Consider the following 21,085-nt stretch of genomic DNA (forward strand, 5'->3'; position numbering starts at 1 on the left):
TTTACTGGCCGCGAACTTGCCATTTCGCCGTGGCGGTGCTCCGAGGAGGCATATGACGTCACAAAGCGCGGTTCGCCACGGAGCCGAACCGGTCTGGCCGGGGCGGCGGTGGCTGGCGCATTCGCCGCGAAATAGAGACGTGCTCGAAGTCTCCGCCAGTGTGGTCAGAGTGCGCCAAAGCCGTCGAAGGTGTCGGCGGTCAAGCGTAGTTGGAGTATAGAAGGTATCGCTTTGGCCGACGTGACGTCGCGTGCAGCGCGCGCGCGCGTTACGCCGGAGTATAAACGCGCCTTAACGAGCCAGCGCTTAACCGCTAACCAACGTATACGGTGGCGGCATCTATGGGAGCCACTGAAACCCCCTGCACACTCGCTGAGTAAAAAAAAAAAAAAACCTGTGCCGAGGCGTTTGAGGCGGAGACGCTGCCACTACGCCACGATGGCTCAAGCTGTAATTTAGCATAAAGGCGCATCAAGTGAATGCACTCTTTCGATGCAGAAGTCTCCGCACTTTCGCTACGTATATCCTGGCGTAACAGAGCTAGGCCGTCAACATTTTTTTACTCTCGCAGATGGCGGCTCGATCTGAAAGTTGATCTGTTTTACACCAGTCAGTTTTTGGATTCGGAAATAAGCTGCGGATGTAAAGTTTCACAACTACACTCACTTAAAAGTTTTCGCTGCCCGACATCTACTTGCTGCTTTGCAGATGCGCTTGTCCAACATGCTTTCTCCACGTATTTACCCGGCTGCGTGCTCTATGCGCAATACTGTGTGTCAATGTGCACTCATAGCAACACGCTCAGTTGTCATGTTGCGTTGGTCGGCGGTTTTTCGCGCAATATTTACCCGGTTCTCGAAGGCCGCCAGGTGAGGAAAGCGCTTCACTTGATATCAGGCGCTCGGTGTTAAGCAAGGCGTATGTGTATATTTTGGCGAAACCGAGTTGCGCACAACGGTGACTGACGAGTCACGAGCGGGCCAGTGTACACATGCGATTTTGACAGCATATCCTGTCCTTTCGCGAGACGTAAAAGCAGTTTTCATGTAAACAGGGTGCAGGTGAGGTTTTTGTTGTTTTATTTTCTTCCCAAGCATGTACGCGGTTGTGTTGCGCCGACCCACCGGTACCGTCCGCGACAGTAACGTAGTCATATCTCTCCGTCCACCTGCCCCCCCCCCCAACTCTTCGCCCCTCAGCAAGGAATTGACAGAGCCAAGCTTCATAATTATCAAAATCACTGAATATCAAAATCAGCCACCTAATATAAGCTTCACAAGGGAGGCCGCTTCTAACTCCTTCAAGCCGATTTTACCCCCAACAATTTCCTTGTCCGCTAATGCTGACTACAGCATCCTTCCATCCAAGTAAAACCACTCCCCTACCCCTAGGAATGATGATGGCCGACCTGCCACCAGCTGCTGTGGACGCTTCAACCACGAGTAACTAGTTTTCTCCCGTCTCTAAAGCTGATTGTTGGCAGCAAGGGACTGACCGCTCTGGAGAATGTAGAAAAAGCCGTGGTAAAGACGGCCTTGAACAAGTCGACATGCATCACGCAGTTTTTTTAAACATATAAGCGCCACTTTTGGTGGGCGTTATATTTTTGACTGTAATGCGTAGAGTCCACTTACTACGAACAACGGATACAACAAACAGAATCTGCGTGACCGCCAGGTTCGTTATAAGCGGTCCCGACTGCTTTCACTGACTACAGATATTTTTTTAACATTGGGACTACTGCCTTAAACCAATAAGATGCTCTGGAAAACGTTTGTATGCGTGCACGGTGTGTCGAATTATTCGCGCTTTGTTATCTTTTGCAAATTTTAATCATCTGCTTCGTCCCTCTCCTAACATAGTGCATAACAGTCGCTTTCAATATTGTGACAGATAAACAAGTGCCGCAGAAGTCACAAAAACATGAACTGAAACGCTGAGGCTAAAAGATCTAAGGCGGCGATACGTCAGTGGAATGAAAAATAGCCTAATGAAAACAAAAGAACAAAAATGACGCTGAAGTTGAATGCACATTTATTTTGACGATATGTGTCTTAAGGTCTCCTGCTGCGGTGTGTAGATGTCATCTGAGTAATAGTATACAGGAGACCGTCCTTTTTTCTTTGTTTAAAGCGGGCACATCAGGAGAGGTTAATGTTCCTATTCATGACAAAAATAAACAACGACGAATATGAGTCTGAAAATGGCGTCAACACGGCACATCGCGGCGAAAAACTCGCAACACATAGCAAAATGAAGAAAAATATGTTCAAGTCCACCATCGCGCTGGGAATAGTTTCTGTGGAAGGATCTCAGAAAGCACCTGACATTAAGGTGTTCGGAAGACTTATTAGAGCCGACTAGCAGGGTGGCATGATTGTGTGACTATTGAGGAAGCCCTGCATCTTGTTTTATAAGGCTACATGCTCGAACAAGGTCACTAGATTCCAGAAAACGCCAATTTCTGCTCACGTTAAAAGCGCTGTTTAGAACCGAGCGCAGTAGTACCCTCTTCTGCATACTTCCAACGCGGTGCAGATTTTTTTTTCTATGCATTTACATGTCAAGCCGACATGGGAAATCATTTTTTTTCAGGTCAGGCATCTCCCAGAGCTATTTTGACTGGGTACAATAATTTTCTTAACGCTGCAAATGTGCTGTTTTTTGCTTATTTTCTGAATCGTTTAAAATATATCAATACCAAACTCAAACGCAAAAAAAAAAAATGTGCCTCCAGGCTATACGGGCCCTGTCTGAACGCTTCAACATCCGTGTTTTCTTTTCTGAAGAAATGTTCTCTCTACACAAAAACAAAAGCATAGAAAGGCATTACGTTCCGGAAATGAATTAAGTAGAATACCAGAACCGCCACTGCGAGCCGGCAATGCCCGAGCAAGACGCACAGGGAAACAATGAAACATTGAGCGAAATTAAGAACGGAGAATCGTTATTGCTAGGACGGGTCACCAGAAACTATGAAGAAAGAACGATTTGCATGCTAGTGCGGAGTAGCCAAGAAGAACAGGAGAAGAGTAAGAAAGGGGTTAGCCTGAGGAGAAAGGAGGCTGACTCCGCTGCAAGGGGGACGAGCGGTGCCGTAGCGGGCGGCTTCCCAAACGAATGCAAGAAGCAGCCGCAGCAGTCCGCCGTATCCCTCCCCCACGTCGACGTTTATCTCTCTCCTGAAGCGTGTCTCGGAGGAGATCTCCTTGTTGCTTTTTCTTTCTTTTTGCGTCGCCAGTGCGGGGCCAACCAACCAACCGAGCGAGCCGGCGGCGGCAGCGTAGCAAGCGTGCCGTTTTCGCCCCCGTGCGCCCTCCCCGTCGGGGCCAGAGTACGGCGGGCGGCCGTCAGAAGCGGGTGAGCGGGTCTTACCTCCTCAGGTACGCTGGTTTCTCGGCCAAGTTCAAGGCACCACGCGGAGGAGGCATTGCGGCACGGCACGCGTGGACTGAATCCGGTGCGCCAGCCAGGCATCGTTCCTTCGTCCTCGTCTACCGGGCTTCTGGAACTTGATTATCTTGCATCATCAGGGACAGTTCTTTATCATCGGTGGTCTTGACTCACGTGCGTCACAGACCTCAGAGGAATTCATTCTTCTTCCTTATCACCCGGACATCTGAAACTTGGCTTCTGGAATTTGGTGCCCATCCGTCGCAGACCAACCGAGGAGCATCTCATCGCACTTCTTCATCAAACCTTCTGGAACTTGGCGTCTGTCGTTCCCAGTGTGCAGGCAGCACGTTCGACTCCTAACGAAAATCGCCGAGGTGCGCCGAAGTCAGTGCTTAGCGATTCATCGACATAGATCTTCACCAACGGACGACGGAGCTCCCGAAACTGAGCAGTAGCGCTTCTGCATAACTGAAGTACCTCTCTTCACAGGGGCAGGAGCGCAGTTGCATGTTCGCGCAAGACAGCTCCGTTTGCTACTGCCCTGTGGTCCTCTACCACCGGCAACCGGCGACTCAGTGCGATAGGAACGCCAAAAACGACGGGCCACTGTCCGATTAGTTACGTCAATCTTTCTTTTGTAACGCCTATTGTGCGGGAGTCGGGGAACCTCCACCGTTGAAAGTTGACTGTCCCCAGCTCGGGGAGTGCAGGCTTCTTCTCATTTATTTTCTTTCCACGACTTTTTTTTTTTTTCTGCGGCCTCACAAAGCATCCCGGCCCGTTTTGCTGCTGCGTGGGCAGTGTTCGGCGGTGCTGTCGACCAGCCAGGGAAAGTTATTGACGTGGAGTTCGGTGCAGTGCGTACATTTCCACGAGCCCACTTTCTCATAGCCCTGGATGCCGCCGACTCTTGACGGCTGCTCGTCGGCTGCTGGCGAACACTGTGATACGTCGACAAGGACGTCGCTCACCACTCGTGGCAGGAATACCTGCAATTTTGTGACCGATTTAAATGGTATTTCGAGGTGTGGCGCGCGTGAAGAATTTTATGAAGCGGACTTGAAGTGCAGCTGTGGTTTCAAGACCGGTTTGTGGAATGGATGTTTGTTGAGATATTGAAAGACTGAACAACAAAGCTGTGGCGCTCTCAGGACTTGTCGATGAAGGTTTCCTCTACGCGTCGTACGTGAACGTAAGGAGGCGCTGATCAGCTGGTTGTTTAGGATTTTAATGTCATTTCCGTGAACTCAAAAAAAGCCCTTAAAAGAGAATAAATACGAGCCAGCCAACGTTGAGTATTCCTCTGCATCAACGCTTACTCAGGACAAGTGCAACAACTCAGTTGATCCCAACAGTGCCTGGATTTTGCCGGCCTCATCTCATAGTTTCGCTATTTGATAGGCGTCAATGGTGCCAAGCGAACGTTTGACAAAATTTGTCCGAAGTCGAATGTACGTGCTTGAATGTATCTCGCCAGTTCCTTGGAGCCATTAATTTAATCATACCGGCGTTCAACGCCAGCAAGTTTCACGTTGGTGAATGCACTGCTGAAAGCACCTCGAGTGTAACTTGAAGCGACATCAGCGAGCAAGAGCTGTTTGGTGCGTGTGTGTGTGTGCTCGTGAATTCCACCGTACGATCTTGTTAGACAACGCCATGGTTGCCCTGGATATACCATTCGTCCCTGCGATCATCCCTTTCACAGCGTTCCTGTTCCTTCGCTTCGGCGAGCGAATAGTGCCGTTCCAGAGCGAGCACATTCAGAAGGAATATGACTACATTATCGGTGAGTACTTTCATTCATTGTACAATGACCCGCCGCGGTGGCTCAGGAGCTTTGGCCTTCGGCTGCTGATCCCAAGGTTGCGGGAGCACCCGTGTGCAGTGCGGTGAAAGCGCACACTAAAGACAGCCAGGTGGTCTAAATTCATCCGGAGCCCTCCCCTACGGCGACCCTCATAGCTTGCGCAATTTCGTGCAGTTTAAACCAGTCCACAAACCACAATCATTGTGCAATATAGATGTGTGCGGGGAATACTTGAGTAGAGGTCGGAGATAATACTCTCAGGAGATCATTGACTCAATCGACTGGCAGGCAGCCAATACGTCCTTTTAAGGTCTTAACTCCTTGCATTTTTGTGCTCAGATTCCCCTTCCATACTGCAGTCTTCTTGACGATATTCCGCTCGTCTTACTGCTTATCGAAACTGCGACAGTCTTTCCTCTTGGACTTTTATTTAGACTTTGCCATCATATTCAGCGAACTAATCGCTTTTCCGTTACACTTGTTCACGGACACAAGACAGGAAATTTTCTGTTCCCACAACAGATATTCCTGTAGTATTTTGAGACCTGCCAAGAGAGAGATTCTTTTAGTAAGAACACGATGTTCTGCAGTATTTAGAAGTCTCCTGTCGTAACGACAAAAATCAACAATAAAAGTGGAGAAGATAAATGAGGAAGCTTTTTGTTAATCTGGCATTACCGATGTTGCCGTTTCTAGAACCTTTGTACTTTTGAGTTTTGGTGCAGCTTTAATTAATGTTTTACGCGTTTAAGCACGAAAAGATAGAAAGTAGACTTATGGAAAGTTTCGAAGAACGAACGCTGAAGAATGTACGTAGAATATTACGGGACGCGTATTTTCGGGAAATACTTTATTGCAGCTCTGCCTCTCCACCCAGTCGTGCAGTATTGCTACCAGCGAAAAGAGCATGCATGCCCCCTCGTACTTCGCAACATTTCAGGCTTGTGAATTACGTGATTACGTAGAAATCAATATTTTTTGGGCCGTAAACTTTTGATCGCGATAGTACAGTTGCGAGTAAAATAGACTAGCACTACTAGATACAGACTAGATATCAACGCTCGGCGCTGCGGTTGCGAACACGTCGATAACAAAAGGGCCAGGTGTGTTCGCAAAGCTTGGCGTTACGGCAGCCCCGCGGTGCAATTTTCATCGTTCCGGTGACGTCATTGTGCGAATCTTTCTTTTATACTCGAGACTTTGCTGCAGCTAAGTTCCGGAGGTTTGAAATTGCATCAGATCATTGAATAAATTATGACTAGGCAGGGCCAAAAATTTCTGCACAATTTCGCTTTATCGCTAATAGTTTATTTTCTACAGGGATAACTCATCGAAGTCAAAGTGAAGGCCATTTTGTCGTGCAAGTGGCACGGAGAAAGACTGAAGGCATATCTAATCTGCTATCGCTACTCGCTTTGGTTTGCACTGATGAAGCTATCCTCTCTACCGCAAAATGGCACCCGTGACGTTATATGATTACCTCAGATAAAGCATCTACGCCGCGATAACTGTGATTGCCGATTGTTTGTCTTCTCATTCTTCAACAGAGGGCACAGAATGGTCTGAGAAACCTTTCCACACATTGCGGCGATAACCAGGCCGATTTCTAAGCCCAAAAGGATTCGGTCGTCCTAGCGGGAAAAATTTCCAACGTTTCACTGCTCGAGGTTACTAGTGTCGGCCTTAAAAGGTCACGCGTTGCGTTTTAACAGCTCCGTAGATCCGTAATTCACGGTTTCGTCGTGCTTGTGTCTGGAGCGTGACCCTGACCATGACTGACCACGTAGAAGGAACACCTCCGTTAAACAACACGCGGAAGTCTTCATCGCTCCTCCTTACGGCCATTCACACGGACTCGAATGCCTCGGGCACATGTTACTCTTTCGGTGTTGAGCGCGCCCCCTGAGGGCGATAACTTGAAGTGTGCGCGCTGTCGGCCCATTGTGTTTAAAAACGCCTAATGACGCCGGCACGGAGCGTGCGTGTCACGTCCGCGCAACAAGGCTTCCGCCTTGCGTGCATGCTTAGTGGCATTAATTTTTTTGCTTGCCTTTTTGTTTCCTTATTGCGATGTAATAGTGTATATACTTCACCCGGGTGGCGCGCAAGAGTCGTGTTGCAGGGTCAGTGTTGTTGCTGTTGTTGTTGCCCACAGATGAACAATGACACGCAACCGGGTGCGTTCTAGAGCGCTGTTTTTATCGCTTCTGCGATTTTTTTTTCCGTGGGAAAGAAAGATGAAAGGGATGACCATGTGGTGCTCCCTGCACTGAAACAATGCGGCGTATTAATACAACGTATCGCGCTTCTAGTATCATACATTTTATAACTAATACTTAAAGCTCAATAATGAGAACTAATGATTATTAAACGCAAAATCTTCCGTGTGCTGTAAGTTGTTAGTACAATGTTAATGAACCCAAGCTGGTCGAAATTCATGTTCATGCACTACGGTGTTCCTATTCTCAGCTTCTGATCTCCACATCCTACTTAACCTACATTAACACACCATTAACAACAATGCCAAGTAAGAATAACAGGAGAAGCCTGTCGGGCGAAACAAACAGCTGCTGTGGAATAAATTCCTTGTTTAAAGACTATGTGTCGTGTACTGTGGGGTTGTCGTTACCATAGCAACTCATTTTCATATTTATTGTTTCTCCTTTACGCCAGGGGTCGCTGTCCGCCGACAATGCGTTGGGGGTGGTGTATGGGAATTGTCCGTCCCTTGCCCTGTCGTGCCTCTGAGATAGCCGTTGTGCCACGATCTTGGAGGCTTGCATTGCACGCTCGCACTGCGCTACTCGACACTGGGTATCGCTGCACTTGCTCCGGTCCTGACTCGCTAAGATCGAGTTCATGTAAACACACAGTTGTCGATTTGGAGGAGGCCTTGCTCAGCATGCACGACGCCTGACTCCATCTGTTCCTGTCGGGCTCATGTAAACGAGGCTACTCTCCCGCTCTTGGCCGCCTACAGATTCGTAACGTACTGAACAATAAACAAGCTCTGCTTGAAGCCCGATGAGTAAATGTAGGTCTGCTGTGCACCGCTTTCACTATTCAACGAAAATTCGTTTGAACAAGGTTTACCTCAAGGTTCAGCATTTTGCAGTTCTTTTCGCATGCGATTTGGAACAGTGGCAGGCAGATTGTCGAACCGCGCCACACCTTGTAAACAACGAACAATTTCCCGCATGTAAGCAGCCTGTGTAAAAATGATACACCTGTTTTATACAGAAGTGAATACCATTTTGTCGCACGTTTCCTTTACTTTCGTCCATTTGTATGATGTAACTTCGATATTTTCATCTTCTACCACCCATTACCCATTCCCCTACTATTTCTTTAGGTCGAGTTACGCTCCTTTGACAGCTACGTAAATTAAATGATGTTCACCTGCATTTAGCTCGACACAGACTCCTCCCACTGTTCCTGTCACTAGTTCAATGCAGGCTGCAGAGCTGCTGCAGTCTTTGCAGGAGCCCTGGACTAGAGGCTCCACGCAGTCACCGGGGAAGGCTTCTCAATAAATTATTTTCATTGATTGATTAATCTGCATTTACATCGACAAAGCCAGTGCGGCGGCATCTGCTTTTTTTCTTCTTCCAACTTCCACTTTTCTGCACACATACTAAAGAGAACAATAATATCTTTCATAAAGCTCTTACACTTCTTCGTAAAGTTTATGCGCCGTTTTTTGCTTATTATTAGGCGGAGATGAATTCTGGACTGCTCAACAACTTGAGTTAAATGTATTCCTGGCGTCATTTCCTGGGACAAATGTTTTGTTTTGCAGCCCCCCAAAATTTCTGCTGCCCCTGCTACGCTTGCCTTCTCTTGCAATTCACTCCGTTACCTTCAAGAACCAGCGGTTATCTTTGCTTCGCATTACATGCTCTGCCGAAACCATTTCCTCCACTTGACTTCGACGAAGACGTCATTAACCCGCGCTTGTTTCCTCGCCCACTCTGCCCGCTTCCGGTCTCTTAACATTGCACCTATAATTATTCCTTCCATAGTTCGCTGCGTTGTCCGTAACTTTAGAAATGTTCTGTACTAATGCTAGCGTCATAATACGCAAAGCATAAGAGTCGGGTTTTATTTGTTCTTCAGGCATTTGGCCAAGGTATAGGCAGCCAACACCTAGCGTATTTTGTTTTCACGTGAGACCCGTACGCCTGAAGCATTTTGATTGGTTCGAGGTCAATGCAGCTGATGCAAGCCTAGATGACCCAATACGAAATGCAGCTCATCCGGAGTATCCCTGCCCGAGGACGCTTCCACAACAAGGAAAAAGGAAATAAAAAAACTGCTTCCCCGCCCCCCCCCCCTCTCCCCCCTCATCCACATCCTCGGTCCCATTGCGAGGTATAATTTATCTCCGTGTCTATCTTGTGTGGATCTTGCTTCCTTCCCCACGAGGCATTTGATGTTACTTGTTTCCAGCGCTATTTCCTCCATCGGACGCAACTCGCATCTTTCTGTTGCATTCCTTCCTTTTCCGGAGGCCATTGTGTACGCCGCAGCGGTGACTTCTGGCGGTCGTCTTTTGTTCTTCTGCCGCCGTGGACGTGGAGATGATGCAACCGGGACCTTTTCCTCTGATTCCCCTTGAATTCGTGATGCAGTGGTCACGTTCTTTGGCGAGTTCTTGTCTGGAACAGTCGAGCCCCGACGGCGAGGTCTTGAATGAACGGCGTTTTCTGAATGACGTCTCGTCCCGGTATCGCTTTAAAACTTTTTTTTCTTCAAGCTAAATTTCTTAGTTAGCTCACAAAAGCCGTTTCCGTAAGCTGAGCGAACTGATGAACGACCCCACGTACGAGATCTGGTCAGGTTGAAATTCCTTTTAGTTATCTGGGCAACGCTATGCTGACTGCATGAAACTCGCTTATATGCTCTAGAACAAGAGTGGCCAAACTGCGTGTCCTCGCGTGTACAAGTGCGGGTCGTGACTCTCTGGCATCTGTACCCCCCTTTCATTTGTGCCTCTAAAGACAGCTGAACTTCAAGGTGCTTGCTTCACGAATGGGGCGTCTTAATGCACAGGCACAGTGAGCAATCGCTGCGTGAGTGGGATTCACTGTTACCGTCAGCTTTGTTTCAAGATATAAAAAAAAAAATGGCATGCCTCCTTCATTTAGTTGCTCTACACTAAAAAGATTATATTCGGTGAGGTTCTGCATATGCCTGTCTGGACGCCCCAGCTCTAGAACATCTCGAAACACAGGCCATTAGACCACATTCTTTGTAAATCGAATACCTGGTCAATTGAATTCCAATCGCGTATACCTTTTGATGTCGAGCAAAAAAAAAAGCGAAGCATGATAGTCATTTCCGCATTGTCTGGTAATTGTTCAATAACCTTGTTCGGGCAGTGTTTCGCGAGACGTCGCGCAACGCCGCCGTTGTCATTATGCGCTGACCAAGGTTTAGTGAATGAAACCACGTGCGGATACAAAGGCGATTGCCGAAACCAGTGATTGTCTATGCGGAGTCCGGTTCACCTCCGGTCCTTCGCGGACAGTCGATCGGCCGTGCATGCCAACACCACGTGCTCGCGAAGCGCGCTCTCTCATCGGCCCTTCCGTCTTCGATGTGACCCAATGACCGACCCACCTCGGCGTTCCGCGAACGGCGAGAAGATATTTGGCCTCCCATGTCTACCGGGCAACTTTCGCGAGGCCACCACCAACCCCGTGCCCTGGTTGGTTTGTTCACAATCACTCCGGCCAAATTGAGTGCAGCGCTGGAGGAAACCGCGCACGCCCGCCGGCAGACCTGTTCTGTAGCCGACGTTCTTAGCACTGCCCCACTGGGACGCACCGATGGACCGATTCCTCTTACATTCGCAACGTGCTCTACTTCATCACACGCAACATGACGGAAACGAGTAATGCTAGGTCTGTGATTTACCAGCTGCGGTGGCTTAGTGGTTAAGGCGCTCGTACACTGAGCCGGAGTACCCTGGCCGCGCTCAGTTCGCGACCGCGTTTCGTTGGAGGCGGAACGCAAAAGGCGCCCTTGTGCTGTGCGATGTCAGTGCACCTCAAAGAACCCCAGGTGGTCGTAGTTTTTGCGGAGACACCTCCACCACGGCACCTCTTCCTTCCTTTCTTCTTTCACTCCTTCCTTTATCCCGTCCTTTACGGTGCGGCTCGGGTGTCCGCCGAGATAAGTGAGACAGTTACGACGTCATTTCCTTTCCTAAAAAAACAATTCAAGTCAGTGATTCCTCACAGACTTCTAGGGACAGCGATGAGGACCCAAGGTAAGAATCTTCTCGATAGCAGGGCTGCTGCACGCATTCAAAACTGAGTTGTTTGGCATTCAGCGCGCCTCGAAGCCTGCACCTTGCCTTCACTTCTGTACAGGTGCGGTCGAGGGCAGCTGCGGTAATCTTCCGCTGTCGGTTGACATGCCTACCTACGCATTTGTGCTGACGTCAGCAGCCTCTCCCCCTGCCCCCACTTTCGTCTCCCTCTTCTCCAAACTCCCCCAACGCCTTTCTCGCCGACTCGTCCTTTCTGCACCTGCCTTGCTGTCAGGTTTTCATTTTTTTTTTGGGGGGGGGGGGGGGGGGGGAGGGGTATTCTTTTCGCCGCCGAGTTGCCCTTTTCATGGAAAACGCCATTGATGCCACGTGCTTCGGCTTCTTTTGAACGTCTCTGCTGGGAGCGCTGGCAACCTTCAGGTACCCTCGCCCTTTCCGTCCAATAATCTCTACGTGGAACCCACGCTGAGCCTCTGAGCCATTTGGATACGCAGTCGAGGCGCCGCGGGCTTCGTCCTTCGTCTCATCCGTCTCGGATGGTTCTTCTGGTCGCATCGTCTGGCCGCGTCGAGTGCGGGCCGGTTATCGAGATGAAGTGGGAAGCGGGGGATATTGCCATGATGCGTGTTTTGTTTTGTTATTGTTTTTTTTTGCTTCACGCGCGTTCTTGTAGCGCAACGTTGTTGATGTCATGTCCAGCATTTTCAGGAAAAAAAATTTTCCCGTGAATTGTAAGCTGCTGTTATGGAAATATTGGAGATAATAGTTCATTCTTGCGACGAGTAGCAAAATCTTTGTTTAGAATTTTTTCTTTCGCTCGGAAGTAGCAGTTGAGACTGCCACAGAAGACCGATGAAGAACGTTTTAGACGATAGCCAAAACGTTAAGGGCAAAAATATGAAAGCCTGCTCACGGGAGATCTGAGATCTCAATTAGCACGTGCTAATTCGCTCATACTGATTTATCCTCCGCCTATACGTATTCACCCGTGTAAATGGTGCTACAGGACATGGAAAGTGGTCAATAGAATTTGCTTCGACATCCTTGGTAGTATGATTTTTTTTTTACGTTGTTTGAAGTGAAGTACTCCTTTGAAAGATTATAAAACATGGAAGTGTACCGCATTAAAACGCCATGACGAACGATGATTTTTTATCAACTGCGTGAGAATCGGAAAAATTAGCTGCTTATAGGCGAAATAATAAAAGCCCACATTTGTCAATTACCCGCCGCGGTGGCTCAGTGGTCAGGGCGCTCGACTACTGATCCGGAGTTCCCGGGTTCGAACCCGACCGGGGCGGCTGCGTTTTTATGGAGGAAAAACGCTAAGGCGCCCGTGTGCTGTGCGATGTCAGCGCACGTTAAAGATCCCCAGGTGGTCGAAATTATTCCGGAGCCCTCCACTACGGCACCTCTCTCTTGCTTTCTTCTTTCACTCCCTCCTTTATCCCTTCCCTTACGGCGCCGTTCAGGTGTCCAACGATATATGAGACAGGTACTGCGCCATTTCCTTTCCCTAAAAACCAATTATTATTATTATTATTATTTGTCAATCCTTGCAGGCCGGAACCCTATGCTTTGAGACACCTTCTCCTTTATTTTATTACAAGAAAAAAAAATGCGCTGGAGACACTAGGAGAGTTTAACAATAGATGTAGTTTATTGTTGTTTTTAACTCGCACGTGTACTAATTAGTAATCTCCACCATGCTCAATAGTGATTTTCTTTAGCAATAGTTAACACCCAGAGATATGGCAGCTTGCAGACGCCCACAAATTACACGGACACTTGAGTGAATTTTAGCTATGGAGGTGTGCAACAAAATTTTACTCACATCAGCACTTTATTTTAGGCTCCACCAAACTTGCTGTTAATTGTATAAGCTCATAAAAATCCTGCCGGGTCGGTTAACACTCCCGTTAACTACATATGGGGCGTAATGACAGCGATCGTCGCATATATAGACTATGGTTTCTTGACTACGCTAAGCCTAGACAGCGCTGCCATGCCAAGTAGACGGCGTCTATCACGATGAATATTATCCTAACATCTCCAAGTACGTTTTCCACCACGAAGTCTCGGATAACGTTGCGTTACAGAACGCGGAAAATGCCAGCAGCTTGGCTGTGAACTCCCATGCCAAGGCGGCAATATGTGTCGGCAGGCGCTACCAATCCGCGGACATCATTCGTGAACGTGCGTGATCATACGTGAGCATTCGAAAATGCGCATTTACGACCGCTCACAAATTCTCAGCTCCATTGGGACACAAGCGTACGGAAGTGACGCGAGCTCGCCAACTGTGAGACGACTGACTTTCCGTGTCCAAGTATTATAAATATGCAGCCAGGGGGTCCCGGTCCACACCATCTCCGAAGGTAATCCGCTCCGACGTCTACCGCAAGTCGGAGGCGAAAACCCAGTTATTGCCCTGCATACCAGAGAGCTCTAAGCCACCGACTAAGCTGGGCCCGAAATGGAATGACACGAGTGGAAAGAACTACAAAGCGCTTCCATGCACTCTTCCCCACCGCTCACTCGATTGAAGGAAAGACAAAAGGAACGACACTGTCCTCGTCTTTCACCTTTTTCCCTCTCAAACCGCCATCATAGTTGCCCGGCCGCCTGGCTGCAACGCGCGAGGGATGCTTCCTTCCTCCTTTCTAGCCACACCCTCACTTCGGAAGGGAGAATGAGACGAAGACAGGTTGTCGTTCAGCTCCGGTTTCCCCTCACTTCGGAGTAGATGCCACCACAGCCATCAAGGCGGGCACAAGGCACGCGCCAGAAATGAAAAGTGTGTCGTTCCTCGTCAATGAGGGTACGCGGCTCACTGCCACAGAGAGACCGACTGTCTACGGCGCGTACACGGTTCGCCGGCGCAGCGGACGGCACGTATTCGTGAGCAGATCTGCAGAGTTCTACTCGAGAGTTGCTGGGCGGGAGGAGGTTGGTAGCGTGGCTCTCTTTGCTCGCTGGCGTCTAATCCGTTGCCGCGTGCGACGCGAATTGAGGTTGCTGTGCTCGGGCGACTCGTGGTTTGATTTCGACCCGCCAGAGAAGGGCTGCTCGCTTCAAGTCAGAGCGTGTTCAGACTGCCAACTGGTCGGCCCGCCCGCCCGCCCGGACTGGACATCTGTTGAGTCGTGAGGTCCGTGCGGACGACGGAAGGCCCGGCTGTGCCAGATGCTGCTAGGATTTTGCGCTGCATTGTGAGGGAGCCTGGCTTAAGCTTCGTGTAAATGACTGACAAGGTCGCCATGCTCCAATGTCGTAACTGAGGGAAGGGGGGCGTAAGTAGCGCGGCGACTGCTTCGACGCGAAATTTTCCTTTGCCAGTAGCAATTTTTTTATTAAAAAAGGAAAATAAATCGCTTCAGAGAATAGGAATGCAGATATTTATGGCGCATTTATTTTGTTGGCGTGTTTTCACTCAGCGCTTAAAAATAATAGATTTGAATCGATGCTATAATCAGTTAACTTGAAGATAAAAAGTTAACCTAATATAGAGTAGATTTGTAATAAGAGAGTAATTACTCATTAGCATCCACCCAGACGAGCCATACGGCTACAAAGGAAAGTTTTCATGGAAACTTCGCTGTTGAAAGAAAAAAAATTCGTCTTGGTCTCTCATTCTAACTCAGAGAAAACCGCTTGTCCTGGACAGAGGGAGAATTTTTTTTATTAGGCTGATCGGGAGGGCAAACCCATCCCTTGGATGCTAATGAGTAAGTGGTTCCCGATGCAAATTTATTCCACATTAGCAGATTCCCCCAAAACACATGAGACTAACAGAGTTATCGCTTCGAATTTATCAATTCAACCTTGCCGTGACATCCGCTGGATTTCCTGGTTTCTTCAGATGTTAGAGCAATCGCCCCGGAGAAGCACTGGTTCCGGGTTCGAACGCCGGGCCAGCACGAAATTTCCTTCCCTGCGAAGTTTCTACGAAACCTAAATAGCTTTTTTTGTAACCGTATGGCAGCACCTGAGTGAATGGAAATGAGTAATTGCTGCCTCACTAAATAGGTGTAAAGGCGTATGGACGCCTTATCACGTTTATATGTTTTCTTCTTTGTAATGACGCGTAACACATTATTGTTCATGGGTCGCCACGCAGTATTCGCCAACGGCAACTGAATAATTTATAGTCGAATTTCATCTATTTTTGTTTCGGTTTCAGCAGCAGACCGAAGGTGAGTAAAGGCCACAGCAAAGATGAATAAAGCCAAAGAAAACCGCAGTTTAATCGGTGATTCATCACTTATTGCGACTGCGGCTGTTGAAGCAAACTGACTTTCGCGTTTTAGTGAATTAAAACGACGTATTAGCGGTTATATCGCTGTTTTTTTTTTCTTGCCTTACGTGACCTACACTCAGCTTTTACGTAGTAGTCATCGCCGGCAAGTTGAAACCGAAACAGAAACAGGTTAGAGAAGGAGCTCAACTATAAATTATTCATCGGTCGTAGGTGGATGTAGCCTGATGATCCATGTTTTTTAGTAAAGTCTTATGCATCGTTACAAAGAAGAAAAACATGCAACGAAAAATTTGGTCTCTATAGTAATTTACATGTCGATCGAGTTCGGAAAGTTGCAAATGTTTCCGTTGAAGGAATGAAGGACCCATCAACCGTGACCTCCTGTCACGTCGCTATAGTAACTGCGTAACGATATTAACAACGTGCAGACAATTGTTCTGATCCTTGGCCCTCCTTTGGTTGGCACCGGCTCACTTTAATGCCCCTGCCCCATTTCCCGCGTGTTGCTTAGGCTTAGGGTGTTTGCCTGAGTGGAGCAGTTTTAATAATAATAATTGGTTTTGGGGGAAAGGAAATGGCGCAGTATCTGTCTCATATATCTTTGGACACCTGAACCGCGCCGTAAGGGAAGGGATAAGGGAGGGAGTGAAAGAAGAAAAGACGAATAGGTGCCGTAGTGGAGGGCTCCGGAATAATTTCGACCACCTGGGGATCTTTAACGTGCACTGACATCGCACAGCACACGGGCGCCTTAGCGTTTTTCCTCCATAAAAACGCAGCCGCCGCGGTCGGGATTGAACCCGGGAACTCCGGATCAGTAGTCGAGCGCCCTAACCACTGAGCCACCGCGGCGGGGTGGAGCAGTTCTCGAAAACTGTTTTTAAGTAGAAACAAAAAATTGGCCGGGGTTCAACGTGGCTTCAACCTAGTTATGCGAGCGGAAGCTCTGTTAAGCATAGTCTCCACTGCCTCAAATCAAAAGTGAAGGTCAAGGGTCAAAGGTAAAGATCAGGTACCCAATGGTCATAATCATATGATCACGTTGTTATACTACCACCACCACGCGCAGTGTTCAGTTGACCTTGGGAGTCATTTAAGGTCATTGTCGATGTGGTGCCCACTGTCTCATATGAAATGGCAAGATAAAGAGCCGAGGTCAAAGGTCAAGATCAGATACCCGATGGTTATAATCATGTGATCACGTGGTCATGCTACCATAGCTTGGGCCATACCACCACGCAGTTAAGTTCGGTCGACCTTGCGAGGCATTGAAGGGAATTGTCTCATTTCATTTCATTTCATTTTTATTTCCTTAAAGACCCTGTGTAGGGGGTTTTCCATAAGGGGTGGGGTTAACACGAGGAAGCAAAACATTTTTTCATGATGACAGGTGGGATGTAATTTTTTTCTAGGAAGGTTGATAGACAGGTGATGGCTGCAATTTCATGGGGAAGCTCGTTTCAGTGGCTTGCTGTTCGGAGGAAAAATGACTTGGAAAATGTAGTCGTACGGGAACGTTGGCGTAAAACTTTCAGCGGAAGACCAATGCGGTGAGACGTGCGTGATGGCGGTGCGCAGATGTATGGCTGCTGTTCGAGCTGGGAATAATGAAATTTGTGAAATAGGCACAGACTAGGAATACGGCGACGGAGGATCCACATCTAAATCGGAAGCTGTACCCCGAAGAGTAGAGTTCTCGCTCTAAAAGCAAGAAAAAGTGATAGAAAATTGCAAGAATGGACAACCTAAGCGTGTAGTACTGAACAGAACACATGACCCCATAGGGCGCCACGCGTTGTAGCAAGTGACAGAAAGAAAGAAAGAAAGAAGGAAAGGAAAAAAGGAAGAAAGAGAGAAAGAAGGAAAAGAAGAAAGGAAAGAAAGGAGGAAAGGAAGAAGGAAAGAAAGAGAAACGACTTCAGTCGCCAGATGGACGGCAGTGAGAGGCATGGCGCCGCTGAGTGAAATTTCACCGTATAGCGGGACCGCAACCTCGCAAGGATGCTACGGCAATTGATACTGCGCCGCCCTCTCCGTGACGGCCGTTAAAACGCGATGCGAAAGACTCGGCGACGAGCAACAGGCTATATATACCAGTTGTTGACCCCGCGACCTTGCCTGGCTAAAGCGATCTCCGCCCCTGATGTAGATGGCCCTTTCATCTGGATCGTCGAGACAGCTATCGGGGGGGTGTATAGTAGCCGGGAGGGCACGTCTGCCGGCCTTTCCGGGTCGCTGGTCAATGGCATCGCAGCCTTTGTTCCCCTCGGCCGTTACGTTTTCGTGGCCAGTTGGGAAAAGTGCGTCGCGCCTAACTTTGCAGTAACGAGGGATCGTTATGAAAAAAAGAAACAAAAATAGGTGTCCCACCAGAAGTGGTGCAAAAGAAAAAAAACATCTGAACCACAGGGAGCTTTGATAACACGCTGTTTAAAAAAAATAACAAAACTCAGGCTCACTCCAAGAACTAAAATCTTACTGTTCTTCAAAACTCACTAGGGAACACCTAAAACCTGCATTTCAACCTACGCAGGTTTGGGTTACACACTATACGTGGTTTAGTTTTCAACCGCCGAACAATGGCTGTGACGTGAAAGTTAATTCATGATACGTGACGGGAGGAGGCATGAATAAACTGCAAAATAGCCGCTGCTACTTCGCTTTAATTCATTGTGCCCCTAAAGCCAGACTTCCTCGAGAGCGGAGATAATAACAAATAAAGGAGCAGCTATTTTACTGCAATTCTTTTGGGCCTCGCGTGGCCTATACCAACTTTTTAACGGAAAAGCCATCGTTCGGCTTTTGAAACCGAAGCAGCATGACAAAAGAAATTCAATCATAAATTAATTTGCTGTTACAGTCGAGTACCACACGGTCGTCCATGCGCAGTAATAAGTTACGCACCACTACAAAGAGAAAAACATTCAACTAAAATTGCGTATCAATACTAATTTAAAGCTGTGTGTATGCATGCATAGTTTCCAGCATGGTAATATGCTCTTTTATCCAGTTTTCGGGGCAACTTTTACCCTGCTTTAAAGCGGTGACCCCTCAAGTTGCATGCAATGTGTGACAAAGCACCGTACGAAGTATAAATAAAATCAAAAAGATCGATCGAAACATCGCAGCTGTGTGGCGTTTGCGTAAAAGCATCAATTGTCCGCGTGGCTCCAAAATGATGGAACATAGGCATTAGTGACCAAACGTGGCGCCAACTCTGCTTACTGCCTTTACAAATGACCCCCGTCCAAACGCGCGCGCCTTTTGATGTCTTCCTCTCCGACTGAGGGGGTTCTTTTGTTTAGAGTAAGGCTGTGGCAGCTTGATGCTATTTTCATGTGTTTTCGTTAGCGTTATACATTTCTGATTTCTATTTATTCTGTAGTTTTCATTTTTTCTTTAACGGTATATAGCGTGGAACGAATCTATGATGAATTAGTGGAGCCCGTCTTGTGAGGTCGATTCATTTCGCGGGTGAAGCAACCGACTATTCCGAAGCCGTCCATCTCAATTATACATATGCCGATGACGATTAGTCGTCATGCGAGAAGCGAACACTCTGTAATCATGACGAGGAGATGTCGTACCAACCTTATTTTTAGGTCATATTGCTGCAGTTGTGGCCGCTTGTTTGAAATCTAGCTGATCCGCCCTTTTTTGTGTTAAGAGAATGCGAAGCTTTGCTTACTTGGCCAGATTGGTTAATGGGTTTTTAAGTAAACTTACTAAGGTATAATGTATCTATTTCTCTGTAGAATATTATCAGCTACCCGTTGAGAATTCATCCCATGACAACAACCATGTACGCGTCCAATTCTGTGGGACTGAAATGTTTACTTTTCCATTTACCTCCTCCGAACTTTTTTCTTTACTGGTGCTTCGCTTATGCGAAGGAGCTGTTATTGCATTGTTTCTTCATAAATTTCTCGGCGAAGGGTAGCGACCATTTGGCGCCGTACCTGGCGTCACGCATCGGGGGGCATCTAGCCTGTGATTAAGGCGATGCGAATCTAAGCAAATCCCAGCGCTGCTTTCGGAACTGGCCGCCAGAAGATGATGGCATACATGCAGACTTCCTGCAAGAACAATATCTAAGGGCTGCTCTTGGGAAGAAAGATGTGCTCGCATCCCGTAACGTCGGGGTTCGAAAGAGAGTTAAACCGGCTACGGCTATAGAAGAAGAGGGGATGGGGCAGTACCGTGGGATGCGAAGTCAGTGGGGCGAGACTAGAGAAGGGGTTGTACATGCCTCTTCTCTTTCTAGCCTCCTCTCAAGGGAGCGCATAGCGGTACGTGCCGGGGACTCGCTCCGGCGGACGCGATGCTCTTCTTGGGCAGCCTGCTGTGACCACGAGCGGTTGGCACATCCGCCCCCCCCCCCCCCTCCCCCTGCAAGTCCTACTCCTGGGGCGGGGAAGTTGCACCCATCTCAGAGACGTCATTGCCGGCACCGCATAGCAGAGAACAAGCGCACGCAAACACGGGTGCCGCTCCGTCGCTGCTCCTTCCCCTCCTCGTTGAGCGCCATCGTCACGTACGCCAGAGCTCCTTCTTCATCGTTGTTAGGGGTGTCATTTTTCCGGGCTGCTAAATACTTTTTGGACGCATCTCACAACGTGGCAACTGTCTGTCTGTCTGTCTGTCTGTCTGTCTGTCTGTCTGTCTGTCTGTCTGTCTGTCTGTCTGTCTGTCTGTCTGTCTGTCTGTCTGTCTGTCTGTCTGTCTGTCTGTCTGTCTGTCTGTCTGTCTGTCTGTCTGTCTGTCTGTCTGTCTGTCTGTCTGTCTGTCTGTCTGTCTGTCTGTCTGTCTGTCTGTCTGTCTGTCTGTCTGTCTGTCTGTCTGTCTGTCTGTCTGTCTGTCTGTCTGTCTGTCTGTCTGTCTGTCTGTCTGTCTGCCTGTCTGTCTGTCTGGTTACGTAATATTTTAGGCCAATGTGTACACATCCCATTTGATGGCTGAGCAAACAACATTTCTTGTATAATGTTCTTACTAGGTACGCTGTTACTTTCTGCGGCTTGCAGATGCAGACAGGCAAAGTTAATGGCGAATTCCATTCCCATACTATAATTCTGGCTGCAAAAACAGTCATTATCTTCTTGTCGCCTACGACTTTCTCATCATGTGTGTGTGTGTGTGTGTGTGTGTGTGTGTGTGTGTGTGTGTGTGTGTGTGTGTGTGTGTGTGTGTGTGTGTGTGTGTGTGTGTGTGTGTGTGTGTGTGTGTGCGAGCGTGTGTGCGTGCGCGTGCGTGTGTGCGCGCGCGCGCGTGTGTGTTCTTTATTACCATTTCATGAAGTCGTTCCAGCCAATGTGAGCATACGTCAACTGCATCCTGGTCGTATGAC

At 48.2% G+C, this 21,085-nt stretch overlaps 1 protein-coding gene across 1 annotated transcript in view; it reads left to right on the forward strand.

The window, feature by feature from the left end:
- Positions 1–3,331: 3,331 nt before the first annotated feature.
- LOC144104202 (glucose dehydrogenase [FAD, quinone]-like) overlaps positions 3,332–21,085 on the forward strand; it is an 87,785-nt gene continuing 70,031 nt past the window's right edge. The window contains exon 1 of the mRNA XM_077637074.1: positions 3,332–5,182. Within this exon, the coding sequence (XP_077493200.1) occupies positions 5,053–5,182 (130 nt within the window). The 5' untranslated portion in view covers positions 3,332–5,052. The remainder of the gene's footprint in view (positions 5,183–21,085) is intronic.

The sequence above is a fragment of the Amblyomma americanum genome, chromosome 9 (assembly GCF_052857255.1).
Source record: "Amblyomma americanum isolate KBUSLIRL-KWMA chromosome 9, ASM5285725v1, whole genome shotgun sequence".
Lineage (NCBI taxonomy): Eukaryota > Metazoa > Arthropoda > Arachnida > Ixodida > Ixodidae > Amblyomma > Amblyomma americanum.